Here is a 19620-nt window from a genome sequence, read left to right as displayed (position 1 = left end):
ATTAGATCACGCTCCTGAGACTGCAGTTAAGTGGCGCATGTGCGAGATATGAGAGGCAGAGTACCATATACTGTATACTCAAGTACAAGCCAGGTTTTCCAGACCACTTTTTTATGGTAAAAATGCCCCCCAACCCACTCCCCCCCCCCCCGGGTTATACTCGGGTGAGGTTCCCACAAAAAAATATCCTTACCTCTCCTCTGTTTCCGCGGTGTCTTCAGCTGCTTCTTGCAGGCCGCAGGCACTTAGACCTCTCGGTGATCGCGTCCGGTGCATGGAGCCACTGCTGCAGGCTGCCATCATGATTTACTGCAGTTGAATGCTTAATGACCGCTGCACAAAGCATTCAACTGCAGTAAAGCGCTAACAGTAGCAGCGGCCCTGTGTATTGGATGCGACCATGTGGGGGGGTCTATGTGCCTGCGGTCCACAAGAAGCACTTCTTGATGATCACGTACGGTGCCGCTGCTGTCAGCACTTTACAGCAGTTGAATGCTTTGCAGCACCGCCACCGTAAAGCATTCAACTGCAGTAAAGCCAGATTGCAGCCTGCAGCAGCAGCTCCGTGCACCGGACGAGAGCACAGAGAGGTCTAAGTGCCTGCGGTCTGCAAGAAGCAGCTGAGTACACCACGGGAACGGAGGAGAGGTGAGAATAATTTTTATTTGTGTAAATAACGGCATAATAGGGGACAAGAAGGGGACAGGTAGGAAGGCATTACTAAACAATGGGCTCATTACTACAAGGGACATTACTAAACAATGGGCACATTACTAGAGGGCCCAAGGATGGGCACATTACTACAAGGGGGACTAAGGATAAGTACATCACATTTTGTTGGTATCTATTTTGATTTTTGAAATTTTCCAGAAGCTGCTGCATTTCCCACCCTAGGCTTATATGCGAGTCAATAAGGGTTCCCAGTTTTTTGTGGTAAAATAGGGGTCTTGGCTTATACTCGGGTTGGCTTATACTCTAGTATATACGATATATTCCAAACTCTGTATTTTAACTGGAAAAGTTGGGGGTTGTCTTATACGCCCAGTGGTCTTATATGCCGGAAAATACAATGTCTTCTCAACACCAACATGTTCACCCATTAAATGCCCATTGACCAAATCTAACACTGTTTGTCTACATAGCTTGGGCTCCACTAATTGTTCCACAATGTCCTCTTTGTGCTTGTACATGACACAATAAGCCATTCTGTATCGCCCTGTGTGGCGCCTGGACTCATCACATCTCCATTTACTACTTGTACATCTTTCCGAGCACACACCAGAGGGGTCAGTCAGTTGAGCAGTGTCAAAATTATCCTGTGCAATCAGAATGGCTGCTAACACATTTTTTCCCATCCCATTTCACATTATCTAACTGGGTCCCCTCTCTTACCTGCCAATACATTAGAGGCGAATAAAGGGGACCCTCCAGGTGGCTGCGTTTTATCGGCACGAGGTTCAGGGTCCAGCATACCCGTCTCCGTGTTGTCATGCGCCTCTCTCTCTTCTCCCGGTAATGTCCACACATATGTCTTTCCAACACTGCTCATGGATACGGCAGGAAAACCTATTTCAGCCCACTCCGATCACAATACATGGGTTCAGCTGTTATAGGACAGTTTGCAGCCCTATGTCCGGGTCCCTTACACCTGAAACATATTATAGACTCGGTCCTTTGCAAGTCCAGCGAGGGTCTCCAGGACCTTCCAGGTCAGCCAGAAGATCAAAGCCTTGCTAGTCTTTCAGTGGTCCCCAGTTTACCATTAGAAGGAGCCAAATGTTTGACAGCCTCATGTAACCATTTGGACTTCTGTATCAGGTCTTCTGCTACTGCATACTGTTCCACCGGTGACAAACAAAGTGACTCCCAGCGTGCCAGAATCTTACCCTTAGCTTATTGTAGTCCAGAGCATCTGCGGAGTCCAAATTATAAGACGTTTGAGCCTCTCCTGTCAAAAAGAGCGTGAGTAAACGAGCCCACTAGGTTGGTGCCCATCCTTCACGCTCTACTGTGCCTTCAAAAGGTCTTCAGGTAAGCCACCATGTCATCTAACACCACCATCTGTTGTAGGCAGCTGCCGACACAAACGGTTCTCCTTACCACGGGACCATTGTCAGGAAACTCTGATGCTCTACTTGTAAGACGCCTCACGATCTTATTCTGCATCTTGGTTAGGGCAGTAACCAAAGTTGACAGGACCCTAAGTGGCCTGTTGGGCTACAGTGGCTTCTATCAAAGGCTTTAACACTTCCTCCATGTTTGTTGTGGCAGATACTTAACCCTAATGGCCGCATTCTCCACCAGATGTGGTATACTCATCATGCGGGGTGTCACCTTTTCCAGGGTGGACGGTATAACGTGGTTAAAAATTCAACAAATATAGATTGTGGTAACGTATTCAAAGTAGAACACCTAGCCAGGTTATATGCACAGCTAGCCCGATGCTATACATCAGAACCTGTAGTGCTGGGATTTAACCCCTTCCTACTGTGATTTCCTCAGCGTACAGCAAGATTTGGGGAGAAACATAGATCCTTTCAATAACTTCACCATGCAAAACAACACACCATACATTGCCCAAAACCCATGGGGAGACATTTCCTCCCTCTTTAAGACACATTATCAACTGTACAGTTTCACTAGTGGAAAGATGTAAATATTTCAAAGTCTACAGCTACTTGTCAAAGAGACTAGTAAACTATATGACCGACAGTATAAAAGTTTTGGGAAAAGAAAGAAATGCAACACATCAATTGGAAAAAGGATCCTCCTGGCTCAGTTGTGACGTAAGCATCTTATATATGTCAGATCCACACGACAATGGAGTAAGTGATGTTACTGATCAACCCTGGCATTCAGAGAACTGGAAAATCTGCAGGAGAGCAAACTTATGACAACTGCAGCAAGAATCCCAGTAAGTGACACATCGCTGGATTCAGGGTCTCAGCCCTTACATTATACTGCTCTCAGATTACATAGCAAAAATCTGTGGACAGAATCTCTTTAATTTCAAGTCGATGGTAGATGTCTGAGTACTGAGACCACCAATCACTCAAAAATGTCGAGACAGGGGGCGCAGCTCAGGAGACAGCGGGCGCAGCTCAGGAGACAGCGGGCGCAGCTCAGGAGACAGCGGGCGCAGCTCAGGAGACAGCGGGCGTAGAGAGCGGAGTGTGGATTCAATAGAAAGCTCTACGCGCCCAGCCTTCTGCGCCCTGCCTTCTGTGCCCTCCACACCTCGCCTTCTGCGCCCTGCCTTCTGTGCCCTCCACACCTCGCCTTCTGCGCCCTGCCTTCTGTGCCCTCCACACCTCGCCTTCTGCGCCCTGCCTTCTGTGCCCTCCACACCTCGCCTTCTGCGCCCTGCCTTCTGTGCCCTCCACACCTCGCCTTCTGCGCCCTGCCTTCTGTGCCCTCCACACCTCGCCTTCTGCGCCCTGCCTTCTGTGCCCTCCACACCTCGCCTTCTGCGCCCTGCCTTCTGTGCCCTCCACACCTCGCCTTCTGCGCCCTGCCTTCTGTGCCCTCCACACCTCGCCTTCTGCGCCCTGCCTTCTGTGCCCTCCACACCTCGCCTTCTGCGCCCTGCCTTCTGTGCCCTCCACACCTCGCCTTCTGCGCCCAGCCTTCTGTGCCCTCCACACCTCGCCTTCTGCGCCCTGCCTTCTGTGCCCTCCACACCTCGCCTTCTGCGCCCTGCCTTCTGTGCCCTCCACACCTCGCCTTCTGCGCCCTGCCTTCTGTGCCCTCCACACCTCGCCTTCTGCGCCCTGCCTTCTGTGCCCTCCACACCTCGCCTTCTGCGCCCAGCCTTCTGTGCCCTCCACACCTCGCCTTCTGCGCCCTCCATTCTGTGCCCTCCACACCTCGCCTTCTGCGCCCAGCCTTCTGTGCCCTCCACACCTCGCCTTCTGCGCCCTCCATTCTGTGCCCTCCACACCTCGCCTTCTGCGCCCAGCCTTCTGTGCCCTCCACACCTCGCCTTCTGCGCCCTGCCTTCTGTGCCCTCCACACCTCGCCTTCTGCGCCCTGCCTTCTGTGCCCTCCACACCTCGCCTTCTGCGCCCAGCCTTCTGTGCCCTCCACACCTCGCCTTCTGCGCCCTACCTTCTGTGCCCTCCACACCTCGCCTTCTGCGCCCTGCCTTCTGTGCCCTCCACACCTCGCCTTCTGCGCCCTGCCTTCTGTGCCCTCCACACCTCGCCTTCTGCGCCCTACCTTCTGTGCCCTCCACACCTCGCCTTCTGCGCCCTGCCTTCTGTGCCCTCCACACCTCGCCTTCTGCGCCCTGCCTTCTGTGCCCTCCACACCTCGCCTTCTGCGCCCTACCTTCTGTGCCCTCCACACCTCGCCTTCTGCGCCCTGCCTTCTGTGCCCTCCACACCTCGCCTTCTGCGCCCTGCCTTCTGTGCCCTCCACACCTCGCCTTCTGCGCCCTGCCTTCTGTGCCCTCCACACCTCGCCTTCTGCGCCCTGCCTTCTGCGCCCTCCACACCTCGCCTTCTGCGCCCTGCCTTCTGCGCCCTCCACACCTCGCCTTCTGCGCCCTGCCTTCTGCGCCCTCCACACCTCGCCTTCTGCGCCCTGCCTTCTGTGCCCTCCACACCTCGCCTTCTGCGCCCTGCCTTCTGTGCCCTCCACACCTCGCCTTGTATGCCCTGCCTTCTGTGCCCTCCACACCTCGCCTTCTGCGCCCTCCATTCTGTGCCCCCCCTCTTTGTGCCCCCAACACCTCGCCTTCTGCGCCCTTGTCTCAGGGTGCTCCTGAGCAGTGGTCTCAGGAGTCAGACCCCCAATCTACTTGCAATTAGAACATACTAACATATATATATATATATATATATATATATATATATATATATATATATATATATATATAAAAAACAGCCATTGCTTAGTGACTTTTTACAGGTGTAGGGGAACCTCTTTGCGGTCTTGGGTGCTAGCACACTCATTGAGCTCGTTTATAGATGGCGCCTGCCCTCCATCTGGGGACCAGAGCTGCAATGTCTCACATCATGTCCACATACCAAGGTGGCGCTGACAACCTGGGGAACCAGCGCACGCCCCCGAGTCCAGACTGCACCCATTACACAGTGTCCATATCCATACACTCGCACAGCATGCTGGGGATTGTAGTCCCAGACCACAGCTGCTATGTGCTGATCCAGGACATAAGATAAACAAGTAATCGAGGACTGACGCTTTGTGACATCTTGGCAGCAAACTGGGACAGGCAAAAGGCAGCCCCCGCCCAGCACCCACAGTGTGTAACCTGGCTGAGGCTTCTGTGAATGTCAGCCGTCTGTCACCTTCCATGACCGCTCCCTGCTCCACAAGCCCTTACCTGCAGCAGAAGCCCGGACACCGCTCCCGGCCAGTATACTCCTCACCAGCCGCCCGCAGCAGGCCGCAGCCATCACGTGTCACCTTCCGTACACCTTTACAATCACCGATTCCGTACACTGGCAACGCGTGAGCTCTGCAAATGTCCCCACCCGGAAAACCATAACTGCACGCTTAGTTCCGCTTAGACAGGAAGTGCGGGAAGTGAGAACAGGAACACCAGACAGAGTGACAGCTGATACACGTCTGTCCTTCCTGAGAATACAATTCTTGTCATGGAGGAGTTTGTTAAAAATCAGCTGGAGCTTTTGCAAGAGGAAAGAGAGGCGGAAATAGAAGAGACCAGGTACAGAGCATTATGATCTGCGTTGTTTTACCTTTATTGTTGCTACGGGTGTTGCAGTCTGTTGCTACGGGTGTTGCAGTCTGTTGCTACGCGTGTTGCAGTCTGTTGCTACGCGTGTTGCAGTCTGTTGCTACGCGTGTTGCAGTCTGTTGCTACGCGTTTTGCAGTCTGTTGCTACGCGTGTTGCAGTCTGTTGCTACGCGTGTTGCAGTCTGTTGCTACGGGTGTTGCAGTCTGTTGCTACGCGTGTTGCAGTCTGTTGCTACGCGTGTTGAAGTCTGTTGCTACGCGTGTTGCAGTCTGTTGCTACGCGTGTTGCAGTCTGTTGCTACGCGTGTTGCAGTCTGTTGCTACGGGTGTTGCAGTCTGTTGCTACGCGTGTTGCAGTCTGTTGCTACGCGTGTTGAAGTCTGTTGCTATGCGTGTTGCAGTCTGTTGCTACGCGTGTTGCAGTCTGTTGCTATGCGTGTTGCAGTCTGTTGCTACGCGTGTTGCAGTCTGTTGCTACGCGTGTTGCAGTCTGTTGCTACGCGTGTTGCAGTCTGTTGCGACGCGTGTTGCAGTCTGTTGCTACGCGTGTTGCAGTCTGTTGCTACGCGTGTTGCAGTCTGTTGCTACGCGTGTTGCAGTCTGTTGCTATGCGTGTTGCAGTCTGTTGCTACGCGTGTTGCAGTCTGTTGCTACGCGTGTTGCAGTCTGTTGCTACGCGTGTTGCAGTCTGTTGCTACGCGTGTTGCAGTCTGTTGTTACGCGTGTTGCAGTCTGTTGCTACGCGTGTTGCAGTCTGTTGCTACGCGTGTTGCAGTCTGTTGCTACGCGTGTTGCAGTCTGTTGCTACGCGTGTTGCAGTCTGTTGCTATGCGTGTTGCAGTCTGTTGCTACGTGTGTTGCAGTCTGTTGCTACGCGTGTTGCAGTCTGTTGCTACACGTGTTGCAGTCTGTTGCTACGCGTGTTGCAGTCTGTTGTTACGCGTGTTGCAGTCTGTTGCTACGCGTGTTGCAGTCTGTTGCTACGCGTGTTGCAGTCTGTTGCTACGCGTGTTGCAGTCTGTTGCTACGCGTGTTGCAGTCTGTTGCTACGCGTGTTGCAGTCTGTTGCTTCGTGTGTTGCAGTCTGTTGCTTCGTGTGTTGCAGTCTGTTGCTAGACTTGTTGAAGCTTGTTCCTACAGATGTTGCAGCCTGTTGCTTGTTATTGCAGTTTGCTGCCATGGATATTGCAGTCTGTTGCTACAGATATTGTAGTCTGTTGTTACGGATATTGCAGTCTGTTGTTACGGATATTGCAGTCTGTTGTTACGGATATTGCAGTCTGTTGTTACGGATGTTGCAGTCTATTATGGATGTTGCAGTTTGTTGCTATGGATGTTGCAGTGTGTTGCTAGGGATATTGCACTTTGTTACTATGGATGTTGCAGTTTGTTGCTATGGATGTTGCAGTGTGTTGCTAGGGATATTGCAGTTTGTTGCTATGGATGTTGCAGTTTGTTGCTATGGATGTTGCAGTGTGTTGCTAGGGTTATTGCACTTTGCTACTATGGATGTTGCAGTATTTTGATTTTGTAGTTTGTTCCTTTGCATGTTGCTGTCTGTTGATATGGCTCGTGCAGGTTGTTCCTATGGATGCTGTCTTCCCTTTCCAGGGCCTGGCAGGAGACCGTCTCCTTAAAAGAATTACAGAGGAAAGGAGTGTGCTTACTAAAGCTTCAGGTAGCGAATCAAAGCACGGGGCTGTATGGCCGTCTCCTCGTCACCTTTACACCAAGGAAGTATGGCGCCGAGGCTGTGCTACCTTCTCACCGCTTTGGCTCAGGTACCATTTGTACAGCACTTTTATCTTGCGTATTTCAGATGTGCATTATTCTAAAAAATAGACATTTCGTCATTTTATACTGAATCAGGACGACCGGTCACATCTGCACAATGGGGGGATACATTTACCAGATTCTGGTTTATTTTTGTTTTGTTTTTTAATTACTTTCTTTATTCTGATTCCATCAATTCACAGTTCTGAAGGCATCCGACAACCAGCAGCTTTGGGGCGCTCTCACACCTGTGTATGCAAAATCCGTCCCATTCTCATCCTGAAAAGTTGGATGAGTGAAATCCATAAGAAATGCTTTTTATTCTACAGTTAATCTCTTTTTTTCCTCACATTGCACTCGTCCGAGCTATACGCTGGTGTGAGCGAGCCTTTATGGTGATATAAGGAGCGTACACTGCGGCCTGTCAAAATGTAGGACCCCACAGAGGCGTATCTAGGGGTTCAGCTAAGGAGGGCAAAGCATCTGAGTGGGTCTCTAAGCAGGTAACTTAGTAACAACTACGTTAGCACAGCCTAATCATAGGTATAAGGGACGCAGATGATATTGAAAATCACTATACAAAGATTAACACTAATATTGCCGCCATATGGTGACCATATAATGGTAGATACCAGTCCAGCAGAACACAGATTACTGTACAGTTATATAAAGTGACTTACAGCTGACCTCTGTTATGGAGTGGTCACTTTTTTCCCGTCTTTTCCATGTGGCCCAGACCAACATGACAACTTCTTCCAGCTACGACTCGTCCGCAGAGTTTACATCAAAGACACATCTGACTTTTCACATTTCTAGCTCCATCTATTCCGAACCTAAAAAAACCTCCTCATCCTGCTGGTAGCCCAATACTGAGCTGGTGGTCCTTTAGTACACCACATACTGTCCACCACTATGCCTCTTACATTGTAATAATTAGAGTTCAGCACGTACCTAACTATTTGTACTCACTATACTCATAACGAGTACTGTCTAATACTCATGTATTCATTCCGAACAGTGTGTGCAATGCAAGTCAATGGGGAATACTCGCAAAGTAAAGAGTAACCCAATGCCATACTATTCGTCCGAGTAGCAAATAGTGCGGAATTTGGGTTACTCGTTACATTGCGAGTATTCCTCATTGACTTGCATTGCACCTGCTACAAGAGGCTGCTGATAAGTCTTTGGTAGTGGTGAGCGGACCCGGATCCGCAAAATCCGGATCCGCACGGTTCGAGAGCCCGATCCGAGTCCGACCAGTATCCGGGATCCAGGGTGCACAATCCGGATCCGTTTTTTTTTTTTTCTCTCACTCGCTCATCCCGGATCCGACTCCCCATTGATTTACATGGACGTGGATTCCGGATCGGATCCGGACTTCTGTGGCAACCCAATCCAAATCCGCCGGACCCGGATTATAACAGATCCGCTCCGGGTCTGAACCAATCTGCGGGCTATGGAATGGAAAGCGGTAGTGCAGGGAAATCATGTCTCCCAGCTCTACTGTAGAGTTAACTATATCCCTCTGCACGCCAATACACTAGTGCTAGCTTTGTGTGGGCTCCTGTGATGACGGGGCCAAGGACAACAGCCCCCCTCTGCCCCCCCCCATTTTTTTCCTGCACTTCTTGCCTGAGCTATAACTTTTTTTATTTTTCTGTCCCCATAGACTTAGGAGGGCTCGTTTTTTTGCGGGATGAGTTGTACCCTTTGAATGCACCATTCAGTTTCTCATTTTAGTGTACTGGAAAATGGGAAAAAATTCCAAGTGAGGAGAAATTGTGAAAAACCCCACAATTCTGACATATGGCAATATGTTTTTTTTTATCAGATATTACATCCAATTAGAAATGTAGTATAGTTCTTCTGATTTCCCGTCTTTTCCATGTGGCCCAGACCAACATGACAACTTTTTCTAGCAACGACTCGTCCGCAGAGATTACAACAAAGACACATCTGACTTTTCACATTTCTGCACCATCTATTCCCAACCTAAAAAAACCCTCCTCATCCTGCTGATAGCCGAATACTGAGCCGGTGCTGCTGTATGTGTCTCTATTACTGATCCTTTAGTACACCACATAATGTCCACCACTGTGCCTCTTACATTGTAATAATTAGATTTCAGCGAGTACCTAACTATTTGTACTCGCTCTACTCATAATGAGTACTGTCTAATACTCGTGTATTCATCACGAACAGTGTATGCAATGCAAGTCAATGGAGAATACTCGCAAAGCAACAAGTAACCCAAATGCTGCACTATTTGTACGAGTAGCAACTAGTACGGTACTCTGGTTACTCGTTACTTTGCGACTTTTTCCCCATTGACTTGCATTGAACACTCTAATCCAGGGGTCTCAAACATGCGGGCCACATGCGGCCCCTCAGGGTAGTTCGTGCTTCCCCCAGGCCCGTGCCCCTGTTCACTATCGTGGCAGGTGCAGGGGCCGCAGCCACTGTCTGCACTTTATGTCAGATCAATGTGTTGCAGACGCTGCACTCTCGCGCCGGCAATATAATCATCTGACATAAATCACTGACAGTGACACTGCAGCTGCCGCGATAGTGACCAGGGGCACGGGTCTGGGGGCCGCACGAAGCAGAGATGATGCAGTGGAGGGAGCGCGGGACAGGTGAGAAGAATGGTTTGTGTGTTTCTGTGTGTGTGTGGGTGTGTGTGTGTGTGTATGTGAAGGATATTATATACGGATAAGGCTGCACATCAAACTTAGATAATAGTATAATGCCTCAAGCATATGGACAAATATTGGAATATACAATGAAAAATGCTACTTGCTAATTTGAACATGTGAATAATGAATTGCATACCTGCCATGAATATTAGGAAAAAGGAGATATTTAGCAATCGCATTGATCAATGTAACTGAGCCCCAAGGCCTCGTCAAGGCATATCTCTATATTGGGGTCCCTAGCTCTGTGACCCTAACTGTGTGTCATCTCATTGCAATTAAAAACTGCTATGGGTGGAGAGGGGTAACTAAGGACTTTCTTATATAGGAGATGGAAAAAACATGGCCGAAAGGGGCGGAGCTGTGTTCACATTCAGAAAAAAACTACATATAACTGAATAGGATAACTGAAGTGAGCACTAATATATATATTATGAGTGCAAGCCAAAAATTACATACTATATACGGATAAGGCTGCACATCAAACTTAGATAATAGTATAATGCCTCAAGCATATGGACAAATATTGGAATATACAATGAAAAATGCTACTTGCTAATTTGAACATGTGAATAATGAATTGCATACCTGCCATGAATATTAGGAAAAAGGAGATATTTAGCAATCGCATTGATCAATGTAACTGAGCCCCAAGGCCTCGTCAAGGCATATCTCTATATTGGGGTCCCTAGCTCTGTGACCCTAACTGTGTGTCATCTCATTGCAATTAAAAACTGCTATGGGTGGAGAGGGGTAACTAAGGACTTTCTTATATAGGAGATGGAAAAAACATGGCCGAAAGGGGCGGAGCTGTGTTCACATTCAGAAAAAAACTACATATAACTGAATAGGATAACTGAAGTGAGCACTAATATATATATTATGAGTGCAAGCCAAAAATTACATACTATATACGGATAAGGCTGCACATCAAACTTAGATAATAGTATAATGCCTCAAGCATATGGACAAATATTGGAATATACAATGAAAAATGCTACTTGCTAATTTGAACATGTGAATAATGAATTGCATACCTGCCATGAATATTAGGAAAAAGGAGATATTTAGCAATCGCATTGATCAATGTAACTGAGCCCCAAGGCCTCGTCAAGGCATATCTCTATATTGGGGTCCCTAGCTCTGTGACCCTAACTGTGTGTCATCTCATTGCAATTAAAAACTGCTATGGGTGGAGAGGGGTAACTAAGGACTTTCTTATATAGGAGATGGAAAAAACATGGCCGAAAGGGGCGGAGCTGTGTTCACATTCAGAAAAAAACTACATATAACTGAATAGGATAACTGAAGTGAGCACTAATATATATATTATGAGTGCAAGCCAAAAATTACATACTATATACGGATAAGGCTGCACATCAAACTTAGATAATAGTATAATGCCTCAAGCATATGGACAAATATTGGAATATACAATGAAAAATGCTACTTGCTAATTTGAACATGTGAATAATGAATTGCATACCTGCCATGAATATTAGGAAAAAGGAGATATTTAGCAATCGCATTGATCAATGTAACTGAGCCCCAAGGCCTCGTCAAGGCATATCTCTATATTGGGGTCCCTAGCTCTGTGACCCTAACTGTGTGTCATCTCATTGCAATTAAAAACTGCTATGGGTGGAGAGGGGTAACTAAGGACTTTCTTATATAGGAGATGGAAAAAACATGGCCGAAAGGGGCGGAGCTGTGTTCACATTCAGAAAAAAACTACATATAACTGAATAGGATAACTGAAGTGAGCACTAATATATATATATTATGAGTGCAAGCCAAAAATTACATACTATATACGGATAAGGCTGCACATCAAACTTAGATAATAGTATAATGCCTCAAGCATATGGACAAATATTGGAATATACAATGAAAAATGCTACTTGCTAATTTGAACATGTGAATAATGAATTGCATACCTGCCATGAATATTAGAAAAAGGAGATATTTAGCAATCGCATTGATCAATGTAACTGAGCCCCAAGGCCTCGTCAAGGCATATCTCTATATTGGGGTCCCTAGCTCTGTGACCCTAACTGTGTGTCATCTCATTGCAATTAAAAACTGCTATGGGTGGAGAGGTATACTAAGGACTTTCTTATATAGGAGATGGAAAAAACATGGCCGAAAGGGGCGGAGCTGTGTTCACATTCAGAAAAAAACTACATATAACTGAATAGGATAACTGAAGTGAGCACTAATATATATATTATGAGTGCAAGCCAAAAATTACATACTATATACGGATAAGGCTGCACATCAAACTTAGATAATAGTATAATGCCTCAAGCATATGGACAAATATTGGAATATACAATGAAAAATGCTACTTGCTAATTTGAACATGTGAATAATGAATTGCATACCTGCCATGAATATTAGGAAAAAGGAGATATTTAGCAATCGCATTGATCAATGTAACTGAGCCCCAAGGCCTCGTCAAGGCATATCTCTATATTGGGGTCCCTAGCTCTGTGACCCTAACTGTGTGTCATCTCATTGCAATTAAAAACTGCTATGGGTGGAGAGGGGTAACTAAGGACTTTCTTATATAGGAGATGGAAAAAACATGGCCGAAAGGGGCGGAGCTGTGTTCACATTCAGAAAAATTGCAATGAGATGGGACTAGGATGGGGTACAATACTACAAGGGGACAAGGATGAGCACATTACTGTGGGATGGGGACTAGGATGGGGTACAATACTACAAGGGGACAAGGATGAGCACATTACTGTGGGATGGGGACTAGGATGGGGTACAATACTACAAGGGGACAAGGATGAGCACATTACTGTGGGATGGGGACTAGGATGGGGTACAATACTACAAGGGGACAAGGATGAGCACATTACTGTGGGATGGGGACTAGGATGGGGTACAATACTACAAGGGGACAAGGATGAGCACATTACTGTGGGATGGGGACTAGGATGGGGTACAATACTACAAGGGGACAAGGATGAGTACATTACTGTGGGATGGGGACTAGGATGGGGTACAATACTACAAGGGGACAAGGATGGGCACGTTACAACAATATGGGGAACATTACTAAAAGATGTTGGTCAAAATTTCTATTTAGTGCTAATTGTAAGACTATTAGTTACAAGAAAGGAATAAAATGTAAAAAAAAATAATTTTTATATTTAAACAAAGAATGTGCACGTTTGCTATAATAAACAAGTGAAAATGTTCAAAATCAGTGATCCAAAGGTGTGTAATAAACAATAATATATATATATATATATATATATATATATATATTATATATGGTACCAATTAAAATGTCACTTTGTCCTGCTAAGAATGCGGCCCCCCAAATTATTTTTTTTTCCTCTGTGCGGCCCATACACCCAGCCGAGTTTGAAACCCCTGCTCTAATCGGAATGAATTTGCGAGTATTAGATAGTATTCATTATAAGTATAGTGAGTGCGAATAGTTAGGTACTCGCTCAACTCTAGTTATGACCCTTTGATACAATGTAAAGTAGTAAATGTTCAGCTTTGAATAACAGTGTAAATATAGCGTGCCCTCTAAATAACTCAACACACAGCCATTAATGTCAAAACCACTGGCAACAAAAGTGAGTACACCCCTAAGTGAGAATGGACAAATTGTGCCCAAAGTGTGAATAAACAATTAAAAAAAAAAGTTGAATGGGGTCTTTGGTATTTTAATACACAGCAAGATAATGCACGCAGCTGGGGGCTGCAGCCTGTAGCAATCTGTTTCATATACACTGAATATCAATATACAGGGATCATACACCATTTTGTCCAATTATTTATTTATTTTTACACTCCACAACCAATCACAGATGCCGGCACACCAACAGTCTGCCAGCAACCAATCATATACACTGTTGCAGAGGGTGGGCAGGGGAAGCAGTGAATATTCATCAGATTTAACGAGCAGACCTGGAAGCAGCATGGCATCCGCTTGAAAGATTCAATAAGTAGAACTGTCCTGCCCTAATCCCCATTTTGTTTCCGTTTAACTTCTTTTTATTTTTATCCGAAAACCAAACCCGAATAGTAACACTCTTTCCTGAGAAGTCTGGGTTCGGGGTGAATGGGCACTGGGTGTCCGGTACAGACCCTGAACTTTACAGTTCGGGTTTGCCAATCACTATTCATTTATTTATTTCACATATTGTGTCCCACATAAGGTCATAAAAGACCTTTGGGGGCATTTCAACACCTTATATGTATAATTTCCCCTGTAACCGTTCCTGCTCTACCCCTAAACCCAGCAATTTTGTGATCATTTAGTCTGGAAGAGGGAGCGCTGTCAGTGCTGCCTATACTGTATACACAACACTTATTCAGCTCTGTGTATACATTGATCAGGAAGGCAGACATGATAATAAACCATGTCTGACTTCTCAGTGAGGAGATTGGCTTTGTCTGAGTTCTGGCTCCTGGCTCCAGCAGCAGTATGACCTTGTGCAGCTGGTTACTTTGCATTGACATTTTAGAACTTTAATACAAAGTAACATGTGGACCAGCCAAAAGTTTTAAGTCTATGGGTGGTCTGCAAGTAGTTAAATGGGTATTCTCAAGTTACATTGCTTTTAAATAGTTAGATAGCATGAAAATAATTAAGTTTGAAATGTAGCTACTTTTTCTACCTGTCATTTTCCTGTTGTGAGAGCTTTTATCTTTCATAGTGGACAGTGTTTGTCCATGGAGATTGACCACAAGTGCCTCCTTAGACCCTTGCCCAGTGTGTGCAGTAGGAAAATTCTAGTAGAGGAGTTAACTCTTAACATATAAGTCTGTCTCTCCAGCCCATTGATTTCTATACAAGTAGTTCACTGCTCCTCTCTTGCCTTTCCCATACAGCTCCTGACTGAGCTGCTTTTATCAGACCTGTAGACTCACACACTCTCCTGAGCCATGTGCTTGTTTTAATAACCTGTGATCTTTATGTGTTAAAGCAGTGATGGCAGTGTACACTGCAGAGAAAACCACTATGTGTCAGCCAAACTTGTGCTGATCTTTACAGTTCTACTAAAACGACAGCTCTGCTACTCACCAGAACTGTCAATCAAGGAGGAGAGCCCGCCCTGCCAGAAACCAGGAAGTAATGAGACTGCAGAGTTTGGAGTTGCTCAAGAGACAACTTGAAAGTACTCCTTTAAAGATAGGTCATTTAGAAAATCCTGGAAAATCCCTTTAATAACTGGAAAAATATCTGTTGCTCTGTCAGCACATTTATGTGTGTATCAACATATAAGAAGAATGTCTGGTTTAATTTCTTCTTTAATCTCGGTTGCAGGTGACATTGTAGGACTGTACGACTCCAGTGCCCCAAAAGAAGCTATTGCTACAGGGATTGTGTCTGGCATTACACAGAAGGCTATCAGTGTGGCCTTTGATGAAGCGAATAGTGATGCATTAAATCTGGGCAGTGAGGCCAACTACAGACTCCTGAAATTAGCCAATGATGTCACCTATAAAAGAATCAAAAAGTAAGTGGGGTGGAGATTCTTTTTAAATAATATATTAAACAATTTAATTTATATTAAAATATAAAACTATAGTTTTTCTGAAAGCTCTAATTTATGCTCTAAATAATGGAGCGTTAATGGAATTATTATTATTATTATTATTATTAATCTATCATTGATTCACAGGAGAGGGTATAATTGTGTGAAATACTGGATCCGACCACAGGGACCTTCCCTGATCTCATAAACTGATCTCAGGGATCCAAAAGTCCTACAGCAAAGACTGTTTTCTATATTGCTCTACCTAGTAAGGTGGCAGTTCCTGTAACATTACATCAGTCTATTGCTCATAACACAGTTCACCGATATAATATTTAATGTGGCTCCAAGCAAGCATTTACCTTTTTACATGTCTGATAATTTAGTATTCTCTAAGTGATCTGTTTATTTTACTGCAGAGCTTTGACTGCATTGGGTCAGTATCACTGTGGACCTGCCAGTGACCTAATAGATGTCCTCTTCTGTTCATCTCAGCCTAATAGCATCAGAGTGCCAGGTAAGATTGTCTTGTCACCAGGTTTCAGAAAAAAATGCTACATTTTAACTGTTTTTGTTGCTTATTTTTGTATTTAGAATTCTTATAAATCACACTACAGAAAAAGCGTTTGGATTATTATGTTTATGTGGCTTTTTTTATTTGTTGCTGTTTTTCCACCTTGGTCTGGGTATATGGTTTTTCACAGCATGGCATTTACAAAACAACACAAGAAAAAAAACTTCATGTTTGTTAAGTCCAAGGGGCTGTTATCATATAGTATTCACTGAAACCATTCCCCTGTATGATGCTGACCAATCACAAGCAGGCAGCAACACAGTAGAGAAAGAACAGGTTTCCCAGTGTGTGAGATGCATGACATATGGCCCTAATCTCCTGGTCTAACCTCCTCTATGGTTAAGGTATGCTGTGGATAAGAAGCGCAGATAGGGTCTTATCTGGTGGGATTTGACAAGACAACAGGTAAGGTACTCACCCTTAGGCCTATGTAGGAGTTGTGACTGGCACAACTTCTACAGGTATGTGCGCACGTTGCGTTCTCTGCAGTGCAGAAAAGAACTCACCCTCCGACAGACTGCATACTGCGTTTGTAAAAAAAAAAAAAAAAAATGCCTCCACAACGCATGCATTTTGGATGCTTTTTCCATGCATTTTGCATGCGTTTTGGATGCATTTTTGACAGTGCGTTCCCCCGGCTATTCAGCACTGCTACATGCCGGCTGACGGCAGACACACACAGACAGAGTCACGCGATGAGAATGAACCCGGGTGAACTTCACCCGACTTCATTGTCATACCGCGGCTCTGTGTGTGTGGCATCCTGATTAGCGAACACCCATGAAGGACTCACCGGTGACCGCTAATCCCCTGAGTGACTGAAGTGAGCAGCACGATTAGCGCTACTGTCCCTCAGGCTACCTGCGGCCACAGCTGAAGTCCTCCACCCGAGACCGCAACTCACCTGAGACTTAATCGCTGATCGCGCGGGCTCACTTCAGTTGCTGCATGGAGCTGACAGAGAGCGGTCTGGTCTGTGACCGCTCTTGTCAGCTTCATGTAGCAGAGCTGAGAGCGTCGCGGGACCTCGTGTGGATTACGTCGGACCTGGAGGGGTATTTGAGGATTTTAATAAAGTGGTGAAAGAGGGTGGTTTTTTTTGTCTTTTATTCCAAATCAAGGATTTTTTGAATGTGTGTGTTTATTTTCTTTAACTTACAGGTTAATCATGGAAGGTATCTCAGGGAGACGCCTGCCATGATTAACCTAGGACTTAGTGGCAGCTATGGGCTGCTGCCATTAACTCCTTATTACCTCGATTGCCACCGCACCATGGCAATTCGGGATTAGCCGGGTAGAGTCCCGGTACTGTAGCATCTAAAGGATGCGGCAATTCCGGGCGGCTGCTGGCTGGTATTGTTAGGCTGGGGGTCTCCCCATAACGTAGCGCTCCCCATCCTGAGAATACCAGCCTTCAGCCGTGTGGCTTTACCCTGGCTGGTATCAAAATTGGGGGGACCGCACGTCGTGTTTTTTTTAATTATTTATTTTACTCCATGATATAGACCCGCCCACCTGCGGATGTGATTGGTTGCAGTGAGACAGCTGTCACTCAGCGTGGGGGCGTGTCTGACTGCAACCAATCTTAGGCGCCGGTGGGCGGGGAAAGCAGGGAATACCAGATTGAATAATGAGTGGCCGGCATTTTCAAAAGAGGAAAAGCCGCCGGAGCAGTGTGACAGCCGTGCAGCGCCGCGCCGGTGATCGGGGATCAGTGAGTATGAGAGAGGGAGAGAGACTGATCGACGGACAGAGAGAGAGACAGACAGAGCGACCAACTGACAGAGAAAGAGACCGACCGACAGACAGAGGGAGACTGAAAAGACCTGCGTTTTGCTTGTCACAAAAGCATGCAGAACGCAACAAAAATGCAGTCCAAGTGTATTTTGGTTGCGTTCTGACCCACATCGTTGATTTCAATGGGTGTAGAACTCAGCTACAACGCACAAAAGAAGTGACATGCTGCTTTTTTTTCTGCAGCAATTTTGGGCATCCAAAACGCTGCGTTTAGAAAAGCAGCGTGTGGATTGATTTTTCAGCTTTCTCATAGACTTTGCTGGGGAAGCTAAATGCATGCAATTTGGCACTCAAAACGCTGCAGTTCAAAACGCAGCGTTTCCGCGGAAAAAAATGCAACGTGCACACGTAGCCTAAAATGGCGTCTGCTGCAGCCCCGGAGAGACGTGTTACGGATGTGGAAGAAGGAAACCGAGATATGCCGCACTGACATCAAACATCCAGAAGTTGATTAATTTCTCTTCTATTCAATCAGGTCTACGCGTTTCGAAGGACGCAGCCTCCTTCTTCAGGAGAATTATTCTGTAATAAATGTCCTGAAGAAGGAGGCTGTATCCTCCGAAATGCGTAGACCTGATTGAATAAAAATGAAATGAATCAACTTCTGGATGTTTGATGTCAGTGCGGCATATCTCGGTTTCCTTCTTCCACATCTGTCACTCCTGTATGATTAAAAAGTGCAAGGAAACAGAGCACTGATGACTAACAGCTTTCAGATAAGGTCCCTAACGGGGGAGGGGCAGCACAACTAAGTTCAGCTGTGTCACCTTACAAACCCTCCTCTCATAGCACGTTCACATCTGCTGTGCTGCTCCCTCCCCACCCTCTACATTGCCTGTCCAGAGATATATCAGTATTCAAACTTATGTCTGTTCTGGTCAAATAAACTTGTATTCTCCCTGTTGTGAGATCAGATTGTCTGTCATTATATGTCTCCCACAGGAGCAGTCTTTTTTTGGGCTACTTCTTTGTGAGATGTATTGATACCCTGCTCTAATCAAGTTGCTATGAACACAACAGACGTAAGCATATTTACTAATATCTTAGATTTCTTTTCTAGATAGGCAGTGTGTGGTGATGAGCAGTACAGCAGAGGTGACCTTGCTATGAGACTTAATGACAAAAAAAAAGACAGTTGCACTCTGATATGCTAAAGCATGCAAAGTATGAATGTAAGCATATAGACATGCATTACTGTTAAAGGAAATCTAAGAACAAATTGTGATATTTAGCATACAAAAATGGCCATTTCTATATCTGCCACGGCAGTCTCATATTAATGGGTACCTACTCTGAACTGAAGCCTCTCTCTGGGTTAAAAAAAAACTCCATATGTATGGGCAAGTAGGAACCTGCTAAAGAGAATAAAATCACCTGTGGCTAATGGGGGAAGGGTGCACCTTCAGATGGCATGACCCCATAATTTAGACAAAAAGACTGGCCAGTTTAGTCTGTTAAATATCTCAATTGTTTCTTCGATTTCCTTAAGCAGTAATGCATGTCTATATTCCTGCATTCATTGTCTGCATGCTTTAGCATTACAGAGTGCAA

The 19620-nt window shown here is 45.9% G+C and overlaps 1 protein-coding gene across 1 annotated transcript; it reads left to right on the top strand.

Moving 5' to 3' along the window:
• Positions 1 to 5171: 5171 nt before the first annotated feature.
• On the top strand, positions 5172 to 16215 carry LOC142280525 (DNA-binding protein SMUBP-2-like; the record flags this gene model as incomplete). The annotated part of the gene is made up of 4 exons (XM_075332744.1): positions 5172 to 5692; positions 7334 to 7503; positions 15488 to 15680; positions 16118 to 16215. Coding segments are annotated over exons 1-4 (532 nt in total), but the record flags the coding sequence as incomplete, so codon positions are not given.
• Positions 16216 to 19620: the final 3405 nt, after the last annotated feature.

This window comes from Anomaloglossus baeobatrachus, unplaced genomic scaffold (assembly GCF_048569485.1).
Source record: "Anomaloglossus baeobatrachus isolate aAnoBae1 unplaced genomic scaffold, aAnoBae1.hap1 Scaffold_4547, whole genome shotgun sequence".
In the NCBI taxonomy this organism is placed as follows: Eukaryota; Metazoa; Chordata; class Amphibia; order Anura; family Aromobatidae; genus Anomaloglossus; species Anomaloglossus baeobatrachus.
The sequence above is the reverse complement of the archived record's forward strand: the minus strand, read 5'-3'. Positions and strand labels throughout refer to the sequence as shown.